General features: G+C 44.8%; 1 protein-coding gene across 4 annotated transcripts in view; it reads left to right on the top strand.

The window, feature by feature from the left end:
- Positions 1-16574, top strand: part of slit2 (slit homolog 2 (Drosophila)) — a 120790-nt gene that overhangs the window by 89138 nt on the left and 15078 nt on the right. For 3 of the 4 annotated variants that reach the window (XM_023799326.2, XM_023799325.2, XM_023799329.2), the window contains 12 exons: positions 2519-2662; positions 3298-3441; positions 6628-6794; positions 7065-7197; positions 8454-8522; positions 9136-9207; positions 9399-9470; positions 9851-9922; positions 11146-11309; positions 11832-11956; positions 12039-12136; positions 14875-15014. In XM_023799326.2, coding sequence (XP_023655094.1) covers positions 2519-2662; positions 3298-3441; positions 6628-6794; positions 7065-7197; positions 8454-8522; positions 9136-9207; positions 9399-9470; positions 9851-9922; positions 11146-11309; positions 11832-11956; positions 12039-12136; positions 14875-15014 — 1400 coding nt within the window. The remainder of the gene's footprint in view (positions 1-2518; positions 2663-3297; positions 3442-6627; positions 6795-7064; positions 7198-8453; positions 8523-9135; positions 9208-9398; positions 9471-9850; positions 9923-11145; positions 11310-11831; positions 11957-12038; positions 12137-14874; positions 15015-16574) is intronic. The other variant, XM_023799328.2, reaches the window with a different exon arrangement.

Here is a 16574-nt window from a genome sequence, read left to right as displayed (position 1 = left end):
GTATGGAAAACAGGTAGATGGCATTACGACCGAGGTGATGAGTGACTATGCAGTAAATAAAGAGATTTGTATGGTTTAGCAAAATCAGCTTTGAATGGGTAATATCCAGGCAGTCTTTGCACTAAAAGCTAATAGTTGCATTTGACCGACTTGCCGCTAAGCTACGAGCTAAGAGGCCACTACAGCACACACACACCCACACACACATACCCACACGTTCATCCATATACCCGCTAGCACTGCGTCTCTCCTTTTCCCCTCTTGCCTTGTCATTTTTGCTGCTTTGTTAACTAAAAGGCGCCATTTAGCATAGCGTGTAATCGGCTCAGTGGGCCAATGAAAGGCCTTGGCAGCAGGGGTGTATATGTGGGCGGGGCCAGAGGGGCACTGACCCCAGCTGAAAGCTGATTGGCCCCCGGAGTACACCCTCCCCTGTCACTCACTGATTCAAAGCACGTCGTTGGCTGATAATAAGGTCGGCCTCTCTGTATGAATCATGACCCCTCTCATGCCCCCCACCATAAAAAATCCTAAAATCGCCCCTGCTTGGCAGTATCGTTCAGTGAAGGGGCCACGGTTGAGCCCTTATGCTGCAACAACGGCAGTGTTCTGTCATTGGCTAGAAGGAGAAGCTCCGTTGTGCTGCTGCATTGACGAGTGGCGGGGGTGGGGGGCGCGGAGAAATCCGAAGGCAATTTCGGTAACATCTCGTCACTACAATCCCTGTTCTTGTTGCCCCCACGCCCACAATGCCTTTGACGTCTTGTTTCATTAAGTATTTATTAGAGAAATCGCAACGGGAAGATTAGAGACAGTGACTCGGCTGCCCATGCCTATTAAAGCATTTTAGACGTGTAATATCCCAACGGACACTGGGAGCCAAATGCAGGGGCACAGACAGTCAGGATTATTCCTGTATAATGGCAAACAAGTTCTCAATTAGTCAGGAGATAATTGGTATCCACACATCTTAATAATGTGTGACAGTTACAAACTTTCCCATACAGAGATGTTTTTCAAGCTCCTGAAAACCACAAAGTTACACTGTCTCACTGGCATCTCCTCGCTTGTCCACTAAAGTGTGCAGATGAAAAAAATGGACAAACCGATAAAATTTATGCAGTTTTTCTATCTATCTGTCTACTACGTAATCGAGGCTGCAGATGTAGAAAAATGGTCAGAAAGAGCTCAGCCAACGACTGAAAAAAAGCAAGATTGAGTAGTAACGTTAAACCCACGACCAGTCGTACCAAGATTAATGTTTCCTAAGATGCACATCCGGCAGAAGCAGATGACGGCACCTCAGAAATATCAGTAGCCTAGCATCATCAGTAGCCTAGCATTATCAATAGCCTAGCATCATCAGTAGCCTAGCATTATCAATAGCCTAGCATCATCAGTAGCCTAGCATCATCAGTAGCCTAGCATCATCAGTAGCCTAGCATTATCAATAGCCTTAGCACCATCAGTAGCCTAGTACCATCAGTAGCCTAGCATTATCAATAGCCTAGCATCATCAGTAGCCTAGCATCATCTGTAGCCTAGCATTATCAATAGCCTAGCATCATCAGTAGCCTAGCACCATCAGTAGCCTAGCACCATCACAGCTACTGTGGCTAGCCATGACAGCCCAGACAGTGAAGTCGAAACAACACAAAAACTAAGGTGACCACACTCAGTAGGAAAGCATTAACTATAGACAAGAAGGCACCATCAAAAAGGTGCAAAGTTATCGAGAAGTGTATTACAAAGGGGTTCACGTATATTGGCAGTGAGGAATTTTGCTAAACACGCTAATGTGCATTTTTAATTTAACATGTAGCATTGACTGCCCAATACTAAATGTATCATACTATGATGTGTCTGTAGACTGTGTACTTGTGTATGTTGGTGTATGTATAGAGGTGGCAGGGGCACATAGAGGTAGCATGAATATGGTGGTGGTTTTAGTGGTACTATCCCGCCATTCATCCATCCACCTACCCCCTTAAACATAGACTGCATGGTCTGTCCATGTAGCACTTGTTTGTATTTTTTAACCATACTGCACCTCACTGAGCAAATGGGTAATTGCATAATAACGGTGCAGAATAGGGATGCACCAATAGCATAACTGGCTTCAGGTATTAGGCCGATACTGTGCTCATATACTCATTTTTGTTCTCGAAAAATTTCAGAATACCAAGGACTGATACCACTTAATTGCAACATTATGTTAAAACTCAAAACTACAGTGATTTGTCCTTTTTTTTTGCTGCCCAATCAGGTTTTGGCATCTAGTGAAAGATTTGTCAACCGTATTGGTCTGGTTATGCCAGGTTAGGTCATTGTTATTTTCAATGGTATAAATACTGCCTCAAGTACTCATATTGTTACTCGGTATTGGCAAATACACAAATGTAAGTACTCATACTCGGTCTGAAAAAAATAGTATTGGTGCAACCCTAGTGCAGAACCACACCTGTCAGGTAATAAGAGATTCCCAGTCCACTGAATTATCTGATGCTTCTCCTTTAAGAAACCTGAGCAACAACAAGATCACAGACGTCGAGGAGGGAACATTCGAAGGGGCATCGGGGGTCAATGAGCTAATTCTGACGAGCAACCGACTGGAAAATGTCCACTTCCGGATGCTGAAAGGACTTAATGGACTTCGAACCCTGTGAGTACATAATTAAGCATCAGGCAAATATTCCACTGCCCCCAAGTCAATGTTTATGCTAATTAATTAATAGGATCTGGTCTGTACAATATGTCTGTGTGCAGTACTGACATATTATTATTTCAATATCATTTTTATTATAAATTCATAACAGACTGATCTTTTTAAAATATGATGTTTGTCTAGTTTTTATTAAAGATCTTCATAGTATTAGTTTCATTGTCGTTTGTTCTACCATGGTAATGCTACGTGTTTTTTTTAAACGTGACAGTGATGAGTAGGTTTTAATAACCGTGCAGTAAGCATTATACAGCTGTTTCAAAGGGTCTTACCACGTTAATCCTGAGCTTGAAGTTGGCCACGTATGCGAATATAGATTCTGAATTCTTCAGAAGCTTTACACGGAAGAGCGACTCGCTCTGTCTGCACTCGTTTAATAATGCCACGTAATCCCCACACTCGCTGGAGACGTGTCTATGGGAAAGATGATCTTAACGAATGCTCTGAAAACAAACAGGGGGAGGACAATGACTCCTCCTGTCCCATCAAGCCCCCCCGCGCCCAGATCCCCGCTCACCACCCTCGCATATCTCTGTCTCATTGTGCGCGTGTCATAACGGGCTTTCTGTTTGCAGGATGCTACGGAGCAATCGGATTAGCTGCGTGAGCAACAGCAGCTTCACCGGCCTCAGCTCCGTGCGACTATTATCCCTGTATGACAACCAGATCACCAGCATGACCCCGGGAGCCTTCGACACTCTCCACTCTCTGTCCACCCTGTAAGCCTCCTTCCCCAGCACGCTCATATCTGCCACAGTCCCTATGAATCCCCCCCCCCCCACGCACAGCACCAGCTGGAGGCATGGGGGTTGGGGGGGGGGGGGGGAGCCTCTCGGTCTTTTTTAGAAGATAGTGACCATAATTGGTAGTGATCCAGCCGGTGACACACTATAACTCAGGTAAATCATAATGATTCCCAGGAATCGAATTTTGCCTCCGCTTCCTTGTGGCGGAGAATGGGGCCGACGGTAATAGGTAGTAATGACACTCGTACTGCTTGGAGGAGGAGGATCTGCGTCTCAATGACACGCCGACAATGAGGAAACAATGGCCGCGGATCAAGCCCTAATATATAGCCAGCCACCGGAGAAGCGACACACCGAGGACTTGTCAAAGAGTTCATTAAAAAAGGAGAGAAAATGCAGGCATATGGTGGTGGGGGGGGGGGGGGGGGGGGGTGCGGCTCTGGAGGTTAGGACTGCGCCCGCGGTTGGGAGGTCGCCGGATCAGAACCTGCGGCTGACAGAATGATGTCACCGCTGGGTCCTCACCTCCGGGGCGCTGTCTGAGCCTGGGCTCCGATTCTCACCCGCGTGTCGCTTCGGACGGAAGCATCTGCTGAATATGTAGCTGTTAAGTGCAAGAGCAGCCAATGTAACAGAGGTAACCAGCTGCGAATTCAGATGGGGGCAATGCCAGGAGCGCTGTGGTTCGAGAAGCGCTCTATCGTGTCACGGAAGTGTGGAGTAGCAGTAGACCAGAGGAAACCAAGTCCACCTTACATGTGCGCAACTCACTTTTAGCACTTTTAGTAATGGAAGGATAGTGTAGTAGGATGTGATGGAGAAGGAGTTGTTGATACATGTACAAATAAAGTACAGCATCTACCATTCAGCTTTAGGTGGTACCAAATATCCAGTCAGACGTAATTTTTGTATTTGTCAAACCTTTATTCTACCATTGACCTCATCTGTCTTTCTAGCCTCGATTGACCTTGTGAAACATGGAGGCCTTTGGTTGACTTTCACTATGGAAACTGAAAACAGGGACTAGTTTCTAGGTTTGGGGTCTATTGAGACAATACGGTCTACAAACAGCTGCATAGTTGCCTAGTACATGGCCTTCGCAGTACACACACACTTGAAGTACGCTGTGTATTAGTCTGGAGCCGTATCAGCACATGCTTTTTTATTTTTCTGTTGCTCTGTCCTAAAGTGAGGCTGAAACTTTCGCAACAGACCGAGGAAGCGGATTTTCCCGCTGCCAAAATGAGTCCTTCTTGGTGGTTACGGCACGTATGAGTTCGGACAGTTTCCAAAAGGCAAGACGGGCCTCCAGCGCAGGGAGGTACTGTAGGCCAGCCTGTTCGCCTTAAATTGGCTGCAGATCTATCTCTCATTCCTGTAGCTTTAGGTGCCTTTTCCGTCTGTCAGGGAATGAATTATTTCACGCTGTCCAATCATGCCTCATCCTTAAGAGTCTATATCCCCCTCCTTGAGTATTCTGTTATCCCTAGCATTAGCCTAGCGGCGCGACGCCTAGCTTTATTAGATACATCCAAAGCTTATGACAGAGCGCGCTTTTGAATGACAGGCTCAACAATAAACAAGGTCTCCTTGCCACACGAAATGCAAAGCGTCCGTCATTTAAGCCCTTTATCTGTTTTTCTTCTTTCATTCCTGGCGGTTGCAGATAGGGCGTCGGTAAATAATGGAATTCTCCGGAAAGTTGGGCTGAGCTGCCACGCTGTCAGCTGGGGGAAAATCCGTTTCTTTATTTTTTTTCCTTAAGTTGTCAGACCCTGGAGTCAGTGGCCTAACTGAAAGCTGCAGGCTGACAAGCCAACGAAACAGTCATGTTTTGGTAAAATTCAGTAAATAAATGCAGTATGTGTCCAATCTGAGTATTAAATTGCTTGAGAATGCTCGGTACACTACAACCTGACAACATATCAGAATGTCTGCCTCCCTCAATTCGCTGCAAATTGCATATGCCTCAAATTTCATCGCCGCAAACTCAATTTCCTGCCTGGCGTTCTTGACCTGATCTCTCAGTCCATAACAGTTAGGGATAATTCCATTGTTTATAATTTAGCAGTGGAATCCCATCGTTACGAAAACCTTCTAACAAAACAGAAGCCGTCAGAATATCCCATGCCGTTTTCTTGGTAGACACTATTCTGTGCTGGAGTGGAACATGCAGTCATCTACCGATGTGCGTAAAACCTGGGTTCATGACCTCTGCAGGGAGTCAGCGGAGGGAGTGATAGATCAGAACGCAAACTGTCACACTTAACGAAGAAATCTACAGGCGGTCACAAGGTTATGAATGAGATCCGTTCAGTCTTTAAGCCGAATTTGTGAATAAGTCTGAGAAATAATAATGCATTAATAATAAAAGTAACTACGCATTGTACTGTACCTCGAGCCGACGAACCACTGAAGCGTCACAAAGTAATAGGTATGTTCATTATTACGAACCATTTTATTTATCCCAAATTGTTTATATAATAGGCTTTATGGTAGTCCGTTCATAAGTTCATTCTTAGCTTGGGAACTGCCTGTACTAGTTAGGAGTTCATAACCTGTCTTTGCTTTTTGTGTGTGGATTTGCACAGGTTATTTTGGGTAATCTGATTTTGTCTGTAGTCCAAAGACATGCAGTCTAAGTTGATTTGGTTTATGAACATTGTGTGTTTGTGTCTTGCAATGACCATGGTGCCCTATGCTGCCTGCGATATGCTGTTTGCCTCTCGTGACCCTAAAAGGCAACTACAAGATGTTGGGATGTTGGTTTTGTTTCATTTTTGTAGCCTTGTTTTGTTTTGTATTATAAAAATTCGCTAGGAATGTTTCAAACGAGCCCTACTGACGGTCCTTTGACCAAACCTGTCGTACTTTTTTAGGACACTTCTTGTGGTCATCCTGCTATGCACATCGAGTACGAAATCACATTGCTAATAATAAAAATACAAATGAGCACTAGGATGGTTGACAGCAGGTTAGTTTGTGAAGGTCAGTGCTGCAAAAACAGTAACATTCCTTTATCAATATGTCACGCATGTGCTTTAAAACGCTCCCTGGGTTAGCAGTGATCTACTACCTTGTGGTTCCAGAGGTTGTCATGGGATTTGAGTCCAGCAGAGCACCAGGAATAAAGTTTGATGCCCTTGATGTGCTTGCCAGGAACCTGCTGGCCAACCCTTTCAACTGCAACTGTCACCTTGCCTGGCTCGGGGACTGGCTGAGGAAGAAGAGGATCGTCACGGGTAACCCTCGCTGTCAGAGCCCCTACTTCCTCAAGGAGATCCCCATTCAAGACGTGGCCATTCAAGACTTCGCCTGCGATGATGGTAGGTGTTCGGTCAACAGAGGTCCGTTGTCCTTCATCGTTGATGGAGGCCTCACTGTTTCCCTGTCTTCTGCTGGTTCTTGCGCATATGGGCGAGGTGTGCGTTGAAGGCTTGAGGGTTGAGCTAATACAAACATGAGGTGGTCTGGGGTGGAGCCCGGCACGTCGTTATTGAGTCATGAGTCAGAACAGGCCAGACAGTATTAAGAATAGCCAGCTTTGCTTATAAACACTATTGTATGAGGTCTCTGAAGGTTTCTTCCCCCACCAGGCAACGATGATAACAGCTGTTCCCCCCTGGCCCGATGCCCTTCTGAGTGTACCTGTCTGGACACGGTTGTCCGATGCAGCAATAAAGGTCTGAAGACTCTCCCCAAGGGCATCCCCAAGGAGGTGACAGAACTGTGAGTCACTTGGCCACCTCCGAGCCTCTGGCCGCCCTAGGGCACGGGCAGCACTCGAGGATGTAGTTCACACATTGCTTTTACAGATGCATCATTTCATAGTGTGGAAATATGATTAATTACGTTATTTCTGCAGGAAGTTGTGGTCATGGGTGGAGCAGAAGAATAATGTCATTTGAGCCAAGTGTCAAAAAGGCTTCTGTTTTTTTATTACTGCTGTTGTGTAGGGTTACATGCATTACTTGATTGTGTGGCTAATTATGCCAGTAATTGATTTTTGGGATACAGACCTGAGAGTTTTTAATTCAAAAGCCTGTAGGAATTAGATCATGCAGCGCAAATATGTTGCAGCAACACTGCAATTTAAAATAGATTTTTTTTTGTTTTTTTTTTTTACGAACGAGGGCAGGCCGAATTATTATTTTTTTTAAATCCCAATCATCAAACATCAGAATGAAAGCTATCCTGGGGCTTGTAAAGTCATGATCTTTTCCAGAAGCGTGTTCAGCACCTTTTGGCAAATTTTAACGTGCCTCAAATTAAGTCTTTGAACACTAATCTCCAAACGGGAAATCACGTTCGCTGAAGGTCATAGGTTAGTTTCCGACAGCGGGCTGCATCACGCCACCTGCATTAACGCACTAAATCACTTCTGCCGATTTTAATTCCTCTCTCTTTCCCGGAGTATAGATTGCATCACTCGACTGTACTTTTCAATTATTGTATATCATCCGACGAGCCACTTCCAAAGCCATCCTGACAGTATTATGAGAAGGATTTGTCGATTAAATATGCCATGAATATTTATTCTGTTTTTAGCTGGTGTTAATTATTTCGTGCTGGGGGCTGAGTGCTGGATCTTGGATCTATTTAACTCTTTAAACACGGGCATGTTTGACCCACCTCCCTGCCCAGCCTAGATATAAAAAAATCTAATAAAGATGCAGTATTAAGGAGCATTGACCATAAAGCATGCATCAGACTCCAGTCTGCATTTTACTGTAGTTTTCACAGGATGTATGTATATTTACATGTCAGATATTACCTCACTCTTTCACATTGGGGTCATATAAAAATACCCACACAATTGGTAAAATAATATGCACTAATGTGGTGACCTTGAAATGATGACTTTACTTTTGGGGTACATGTGATATTATTTATTTTGGTTCCAGTATAAATATCCATCCACAGCGCTGGAAATGTGGAATTTCCTTAATGTGGAAATAACCCTGGCTTTCTGGTTTTGCCGGCAGGTATCTGGATGGGAACCAGTTCACCCAGGTTCCAAAGGAGCTGTCTAATTACAAGCATTTAACGCTCATGTAGGTGGCTTTCGTGCTCGAGCGTTTCCCTGTCCCGTCTCCTCTTCTGCGTGTGCGAGAGATCAACACGGATGGCACCTGTCGGCAGGGGCACCGTCATTACGCGCTGTTGGAAAATACGCTGTTAATTGCCCTTTTGAAATCAGAGCAGAAGCGAATGTCGCTCATAAACTCATGAAGGAAAAAGTGTGTGAAATCTAGAATGAAAAATGTCTTCAAAATGGCATTAAGTAAAAATATTCTTATGTAAAAAATATATTTGCTTATATCCTGTTCTATTTCATTTATCTAAATGTGTGCATTTAGTAGTGTTTTGAAATTAAATAAAATTAAATTGAAGTTACAGGTAATGATTCTTATTAACCATTGTACCAGTGTAGTGTCTTTATGATTCTGATTCTGATTATGTTCTACCTAAAGCTGTCTATCAGCTTATTATTATAGACAGTAAATTATTGAATAACCAAGAATGTGATTGTGACAGAAAAGGCTTCCTGTGTATCGGCATGTTGTTCCTGTGGATCTGATTGTCAGCATGATCAGCGAAGTACTAATTTCTCTAACCGTGACCCGTATTTTCTGTCTCGTCTCTGTCACTGTCGTTTTCTTCCAGTGATTTAAGTAACAACCAGATCAGCACTTTGTCCACCGAGAGCTTCAGTAATATGTCTGAGCTGCTTACGCTGTGAGTCTGGCTACTTCACCGTACTGCTGCCGTATCTAAACGCACACTGTCCGACCCGTTTGCCGTTCAAGCATTGATGCGCCTGTTTGTAAACGTGGCATTGACGTGACAATGGAAGCCGATGAAAGAATTGCTTAGAGCTGCTGTTTTTAATCTTCTGTTTCTGCCTCTCTTTTTGCCTCCCCCTGAAGAATCTTAAGCTACAACCGGCTGAGATGTATACCTGTGAAAGCCTTCGATGGCTTGAAGTCCCTTCGGCTCCTGTGAGTTTCCTCGCTGCCCTGGCTTATGGCCGTGTGCTGTCACTAGCTTGATGTCTGTTTCGGGCTCGATCATGGGCGTCGTCGTAGTTTAGCCCTCAAGCCTCACGATTTCCAAACCAGAGATGACCAAGATGGACCTATCGAGTCCATCAAGTTTTGGCTCATCTGATGAGGTTCAAAGTATTATTACGGCACAGAAGGGGTTGCGTTTTCAGCCTTCGCAAAAGACGGCGTGCATGTGAGGCTTGCCAAAGGGAATGCTAGCAGCATGAAGTCAGACTGCCATTTCTTGTTTACCTTTGTGTCAATGACAGCATTAGCGCTGCCGGGAAGGTTCTGGAATCCGCTGAGAGCCCTAACACATTCCGTTCCACCTGCAGGTCTCTTCACGGCAATGACATTGCGGTGATCCCAGAGGGGGCCTTTCAAGACTTGTCCTCGTTGTCACATCTGTAAGTCCACCCTCTATCCACCCTTCAGAACGAATGAGGCGCAGGGAATTTGGACAGCTGGATGCGTTTTGCTTATAGGGCGGGGGGAGGAATTCTCAGAGATGAGCTGAACAAAAAATTGCTGTCTAGGTAGTGGAATAAGGAGATGTTTCTGATTAATGCTGTTTATGTTCCCGGATCGGTTTTCCAGTGGTGATTCAGATGTACTGTCCGTGGAGAGAGCGAGAGAGAGCAAAAAAAAAACAAGGTTTTAGGCCATAAAAGGATTTGTCTATGCTTGTGACTGCTTCTCTGTTAGCGGGAAACACAATCCGCGGAGTATTACACGTTTCCTTTGCCAGAGCAATTAGAAGCACTGAACTGAAGCAAACAGGTGCACAACAAAGTGGATAAAGAGATTTTCTTTGTTGTAATGGGAGGAGAGAGGGTCCGGCAGAGGGGTGCCACGTTACACGCCTCTGCCCCCCCCCTTCCCCCAACAGCAATTTTAAGGCAGTCGGACGTAATGACGCACATATTGCACCGTTCCGGGGATGTGTCGATATATGTCAACAGGTAGCTTTTTCAGCACTTGGGGCCAATAAAATATTTGTGGCTGAGGAACATTTTTAATGAGCGTCTCAGTGCCGTGACATGAATGATAGTGTCCTTGGCTTGTAAGATTTTATTTTCTTGCTAAAATGAGTGCATAGTGCAAATAAAAAACTCAATGAACTCAATGCACTCAGCGTATTTAATGTCTGCGAACTGACGCCAGAAGCCTTGGAAAGGCGTAGATAGCTCTGAGTGCCTCCTGTGAATGCCCCGTTAATTAATTTACCTGGATTGAGCTGTTAAAGTTGCAGTTATCTGAAGGAGTTCAGTTAACTGTCCACCAGTGCCCCCTGAAAAGGAGGCTGGGTGCTTGCAGGAGTTTTACGTACACAGAAATGTTCTGAGGGCAGAACGAAAAATGACATCTGATTGGTTGGTCCCACCTCCTCTACTTGATTAGACCTACCTCCTACACATTCTGATTGGTTATCTCTCTGAACCAATCATTCTTCATTCTGCCCTCAGGACATTTTTGTATAAGTACAGTAAAACTCCCAAGAGCAGGCAGTTATCCTTTGCCAGTCGTGTTAGCTAATGACTCAGGCAACCAAAAATACATTGAAAGTTGGGTCCTATGCTGAGGGTAAGGTTTGTTTTCTCTTTTTTTTGGCCCCTCCTACCTCATACAGTGCCCTCGGTGCCAATCCGCTATACTGTGACTGTAACATGCAATGGCTCTCGGAGTGGGTCAAGTCTGGGTACAAGGAGCCCGGCATCGCCCGCTGCGCCGGCCCCAAGGACATGACAGACAAGCTGCTGCTCACCACGCCTTCGAAGAAGTTCACCTGCCAAGGTATCTCCTTTCTGTACCACCCCTTTACCCTGAAACCTTAATGAGGATCCACTGAGATATGCAGGAGCAAGCTCGTCAGCGTCAGCATTTTGAGCAATCTGACTTAAGTGGTGCTGCTGGGAGATGTTCCCTGCTTGACATCTCTCTTGCTTCACTTCTGGTTACGTATGCTTGACAACTGGTAGATGTCGCTGGTCCATGTGGGCTTATGGTGGCAGGTAAGACAGGCAAGCAGCCTGGTCAAAGTCCTTCACGTATGAGAACCTCCCTCCACCACAACCCTTGACCTCAAAAGTAGACAAGAGTATCCTTACCTCTCCATTTCTTCTCTCGTCCTCCCCCACCAATAGAAGGTCGTGGACGTACTGGTGATCCCCCGCCCACAGTATTGCTTGCTCTCTGCCCCTGTGATTCTCCTCGTGACTTGAATGGATCATCCCTTCTGCGAAAGCGGCTCATTCGCCAAGCTCATTCTTACCTACCAGGACCCATTCTCACACCAAGCTCATTTTCACCTTCCAGGACCCGTCGACGTCAACATCCTGGCCAAATGCAACCCGTGCCTTTCAAACCCCTGCAAGAATGACGGCACATGCCACAACGACCCAGTGGATTTTTACAGGTGCACGTGCCCGTATGGATTTAAGGTACTGACCCGACCCTCTGAAAATCCAGCAGAATGTCAGGAGTCTCTTGTTCATCGTGCTAAAAAGTGAATTTCACGGTCAGGGTCAGGACTGTGACGTGCCAATCCACGCGTGTATCACCAACCCTTGTAAGAATGGTGGGACGTGTCATCTGAAGGAGGGAGAGGTGAACAACTTTTGGTGAGTTTTTTTTTTTTTTTCTTGTGTAATAAAAATGTGTTACAATAATGACGATCGGGTGCAAAATCTGATGGTTTACTTTGTTTTATTAAAGCTCCACCACAGGATCTACAAAAAAACTTTCAGTGCTATGTCTTCACTGGTGCGTTTTTAGTAGTGCAACTCATTGTTTATAAAGACAAACCAATCATATTAACATAATTAACTAATAGATACCTGATGGGCCAATCAGTGCCATTCGTTAATTCATAGCCACACCCCCAAAGGTATTACCTGTGAGACGTCACAGAAAAAAATCACCACCTGGATGCCATGCTAATATTACTTGTCATTTCTCATTGTGAGATTAAGATCCATGTCTCCTACTTCAATGAGTAAGTATCTGTGGAAGAACTGGTTATGTCGTACTTACCTACTATGTGGCAAATTCTGTTTCCTTTGCAATTTTTCCAAATACTTTTTCGACTCGCCAAAAACCAGCTAAAGTGAACTTGAAAAATTTGAGGGCTTTCAAAAATCGAGTGTTTCCATTAACGGTTCTTCAGTTCACATCCTTAAAATATGCAAGATCTGGGTCAACGGGAAGGCTGCTTCAGTTAATGTGAATGACCGAATTAGTGCTTTTTTTAATAGCGGAATGCCGGTCTGCATGATAAGCCTTTGCCCTTCGACAGCACCATAACGATGGGATAGATCTGTGAGAGGAGTCGCTCCGTTGATCTCTGTGATGTGGCAAATCAGCTGTAAATGGTACATTTAAATTGTTGCTCCATTTTCATCATGGTATACTTTTCTGTTTATTTTTTGGATTTTTTTGGACAGCGATCATCCATAATTTATTTTCCCATTAAGTGTTTATGATAAGCGGCCGTGCCCGTGAGCTTCGTTTGTTTGTGCACCCTAGCAAATGTCCGCTCCGCTGCATATTATGGAGAGATTGTGGCCCATGTCGCTCGGTGAGAAAGCGGCTTGTGGGAGTTTTACTTGCACAAAAATGTCCTGAGGGCAGAACGAAAAATGATTGGTTCGGAGAGATGACCAATCAGAATGTGTAGGAGGTAGGTCTAAACTCTGCGGCTGTGGATCAGCACCGGGGCCAAGCTGATGAGGCGACGAGATGTCAGAGGCCTAGTCAGTAAAAACAGACCAGCGGGTTTTGGGGGCTGGTGTGTGTTTGAGCTTGAGTATGTGTATTTATGTGCAAGCTTTTTTTTTGTGTGTGGGTGCATGTGTGTGCGTGTGTGGGTGTGTGTGTGTTTGGTCCAGGTGTGCATTACATTGTGGGGACCAAATGTCTCCACAATGTGATAAAAACCTGTTATTTTGACGCTCTGGGGACCATTTTTTCGGAAATTCAATTTTATTAAAATCTGTAAACTAAAAGACTTGCATTTTGTTTGGTTACTTATGGTTAAGGATAGGGTTAGGTAGGGGTTAAGGTTGTCATAGACATGAATGGACGGTCCCCACAAAGACATGAATACAAGCTGTCTGTATGTGTCTTTGTGTGTCTGTGTTTCATGGATCTGTCTGTATGGAGTTGCACTATAGTCGCCCGCTTCACCAGATGACCTTGCTGATGCTCGGCGTGCCCAGCGTGACCGTGTAGGGCATGTCAAGGATTCATATGCGATATTCTGCGCTGCATCACGTCATTCCGACAGACAAAAAGGAATTTCAAGATGGTGCAAATGGACGTGAAAATCCGAATGGCTCACCATGTCGCGTGGGGGGTCGACCCCCCCCCCCTTTGAAAAATGAAAATCCTGAGAAGGCCTGTGGGTAGTAAGGTCACCATTCAACTCAAATACATCTCTTTAATGTCACCATTGGCGCTGTATATCTCGGAGTAAAAGAAAAGGAGAAATTCCCCATAGTCACACCACTCTTGTCTGCAAAGAGTACAAATGCGCCATGCAGGTCTTTATCGGAAATATTTTACTTGGAGGGGCCACTTGTTTTGGTTCTATAGGTCCTCATGTTTACTTTTTTGTAAAACCAAATCATTTGATGTTTTTCTGTGCCCACTTAATACCTTTGTGAGACTTTAATTTATGGTGTAAAAAGTGCCACACTGGGAACATTAATATTAACTCGTAGACACGTATTCTTCCGCGTGGATCGACGGGCGAAATTAATCGCGGTCGCCTCTCCCTGTGGGTGACGGTGAAACAATGCCGCCGTATTGACTCGGTGAATTAATGGCTTCTTGTCCGTGTGCCACTCCAACCCCGCTGCGTGCCGCCTAAAGATGAAACGAGTTAATCAGCGAATGAAATGGCTCTGCTGCGGCCTGCATGAATAATGAAGCGTGGCTTCCATTAAATTAGCTTAATAATTCTGCCACAGATTGGAGATCATCCTGTGAAGCTTATTAAGGTGGTGCAGCAAGATGGGAGCTAGTGCTCTTGTGCACTTCATTAAGTAATTACCCGGACTTCTTAGCAAAACTTTTTCAGCTAACAATTAATCAGGTGCACTCTCCAACCTGAATGAAAAGGAATTAATTGGCTCCGCTAAGTAGCTAATGAGAAATTATGTACATCTGTCGTCATTTTTGCTGAGTACACTTTATTTGCCAGATTAGATGCCGTCGAGTTTCAATTAGGCGTCGGAAAGAGTAATTGGCTCAATGACAGCTGAGATGACAACGATCGGGACCCAAAGGGCTCAGCGTGGATTATAGCCCCGCCCTCCAAGTTCCCAGCTGAAACTGCATGTCCTGGTGTCGTACGCAGGTGTGTGTGCGCTGACGGCTTCGAGGGTGAGGCCTGCGAGACAAACATCGACGACTGCGAGGACAACGACTGCGAAAATAACTCCACCTGTATAGACGGCATTAACAATTACACCTGCCTCTGCGTCCCTGAATATACAGGTAAGGTCACACTGAACACAACAGCAAGAGGACATTGGCTCTGTGCAAATGGTTCAATCGATACATGTTTCAAGAGGCAGAGTTTCCATATTAACAGACCTTTCCCATTAATAAAAATACTTTAGGATGTTTGCCATTCATTTGCCAATTAACGTATGTATATAACTCTGGATAAAATCAAGAGACCACAGTAAAATTTTCAGTTTCACTAATTTCTCAATTTATGGGTGTGTCTCTGTGTGTAATACATATTTTTTTTGCAAACTTCAACCTGGTTCTTCCCTGTTTGTCATTAATGAAGGGCTTCTTCCTTGCTTTATGGGATTTCAGTCCTGCTTCTAGGAGCCTGATATGAACTGTCCTAGCAGTGCACTTCACACCTGCACTTAATGCTTCCCATTTCTTTGGAACGTCACTTGAGGTCATCATCCGATTCACGAGACACCGTTGTATAAGTTGACGGTCATCACTGGCATTAGAAAGTTGCTTCTGCCCTCTACCTGCCTGGTCGTTCCCAGTGTCTCCTGCTTCACCTTATTCTTGTGTACTGCTGTCTCAGAAACTTTGAGTCTGGAAGCAGCCTGCTGCACAGTGTAGCCTCTGCCAGCAGAACCAGGATTAAACCAGGATTTAATGACGCAGATTCTTAAAAAATATGGAGTGATCTCCAGAGCTGTATGTTGCATTTCTCTGAGGCTAGTTCACTATCACCTAACTGCCATCCTTAGTACGGTGGAAGGATTGTGAGTGTAACTGACTTAATTTTCCCAGAATGCATTGGCAGAACAACCGCTAAATACGTAACGTAACCCATATAACGAATGATTGGCTCTCTCGCTACATACTGGCTTTACTCTCTTGCCCAGCCCAGACCCTGGCTGACAGTTTCACAACATGCACGGGAGGGGGTGATGAATAAGCGGATTTCAGATCCAAAGCTTTCCCTATGCCAAACACGATTATTTCTGTCATAGGAAAAGGGATAGCAAATACTACCAGTGCACCAAAAGGTATTATGGGGCTGGCAGAAATATGGGCTGAATTAAATTGCCCCTCTCAGTTTGGACATAGCTAAAGCCTTTTATTTTAACACCTGAATTACTGTTTATTCAGAGTATGCAGTTTACAGTCCGGCATTTTCCAATTTAAAGACAGTAATGAACATTTGTCAAATTCCAGGAAATTCTGGAGATGTAGCTAAACACGTGACGTAAATAAAAAATAGCGACGCATTGAAAACAATTCCAATCCTCCGTGGATTTGGCCACAAGGCTGAAATGGCAGCAGCCATCAGATTTGTCTAGTTGAAATCCCAGAGGTCAGCCCTGGCAGAGATTGCCAATCACCTACGGTTTGAAAATAGCTTTCTCCAGTTCTTCACCGCAGATAGATAAATGTCTAAATTGGCCTTGTTCTGTATATGTGTGGCCTGCCTTATACCCCCCCCCCCCCCCCCCCCAATCCCGGGACGGACCCTCTCAATCGCTGCTGATTTAATAAAATGGGGGAAACCCAGAAATAGTTGGGCGTAAATTTTGCTTAGCGTAGATACTGTGTACT

This window comes from Paramormyrops kingsleyae, chromosome 25 (assembly GCF_048594095.1).
Source record: "Paramormyrops kingsleyae isolate MSU_618 chromosome 25, PKINGS_0.4, whole genome shotgun sequence".
NCBI lineage: Eukaryota > Metazoa > Chordata > Actinopteri > Osteoglossiformes > Mormyridae > Paramormyrops > Paramormyrops kingsleyae.
Note: the sequence above shows the minus strand (reverse complement) of the source record. Positions and strands in the feature narration are given on the sequence as shown.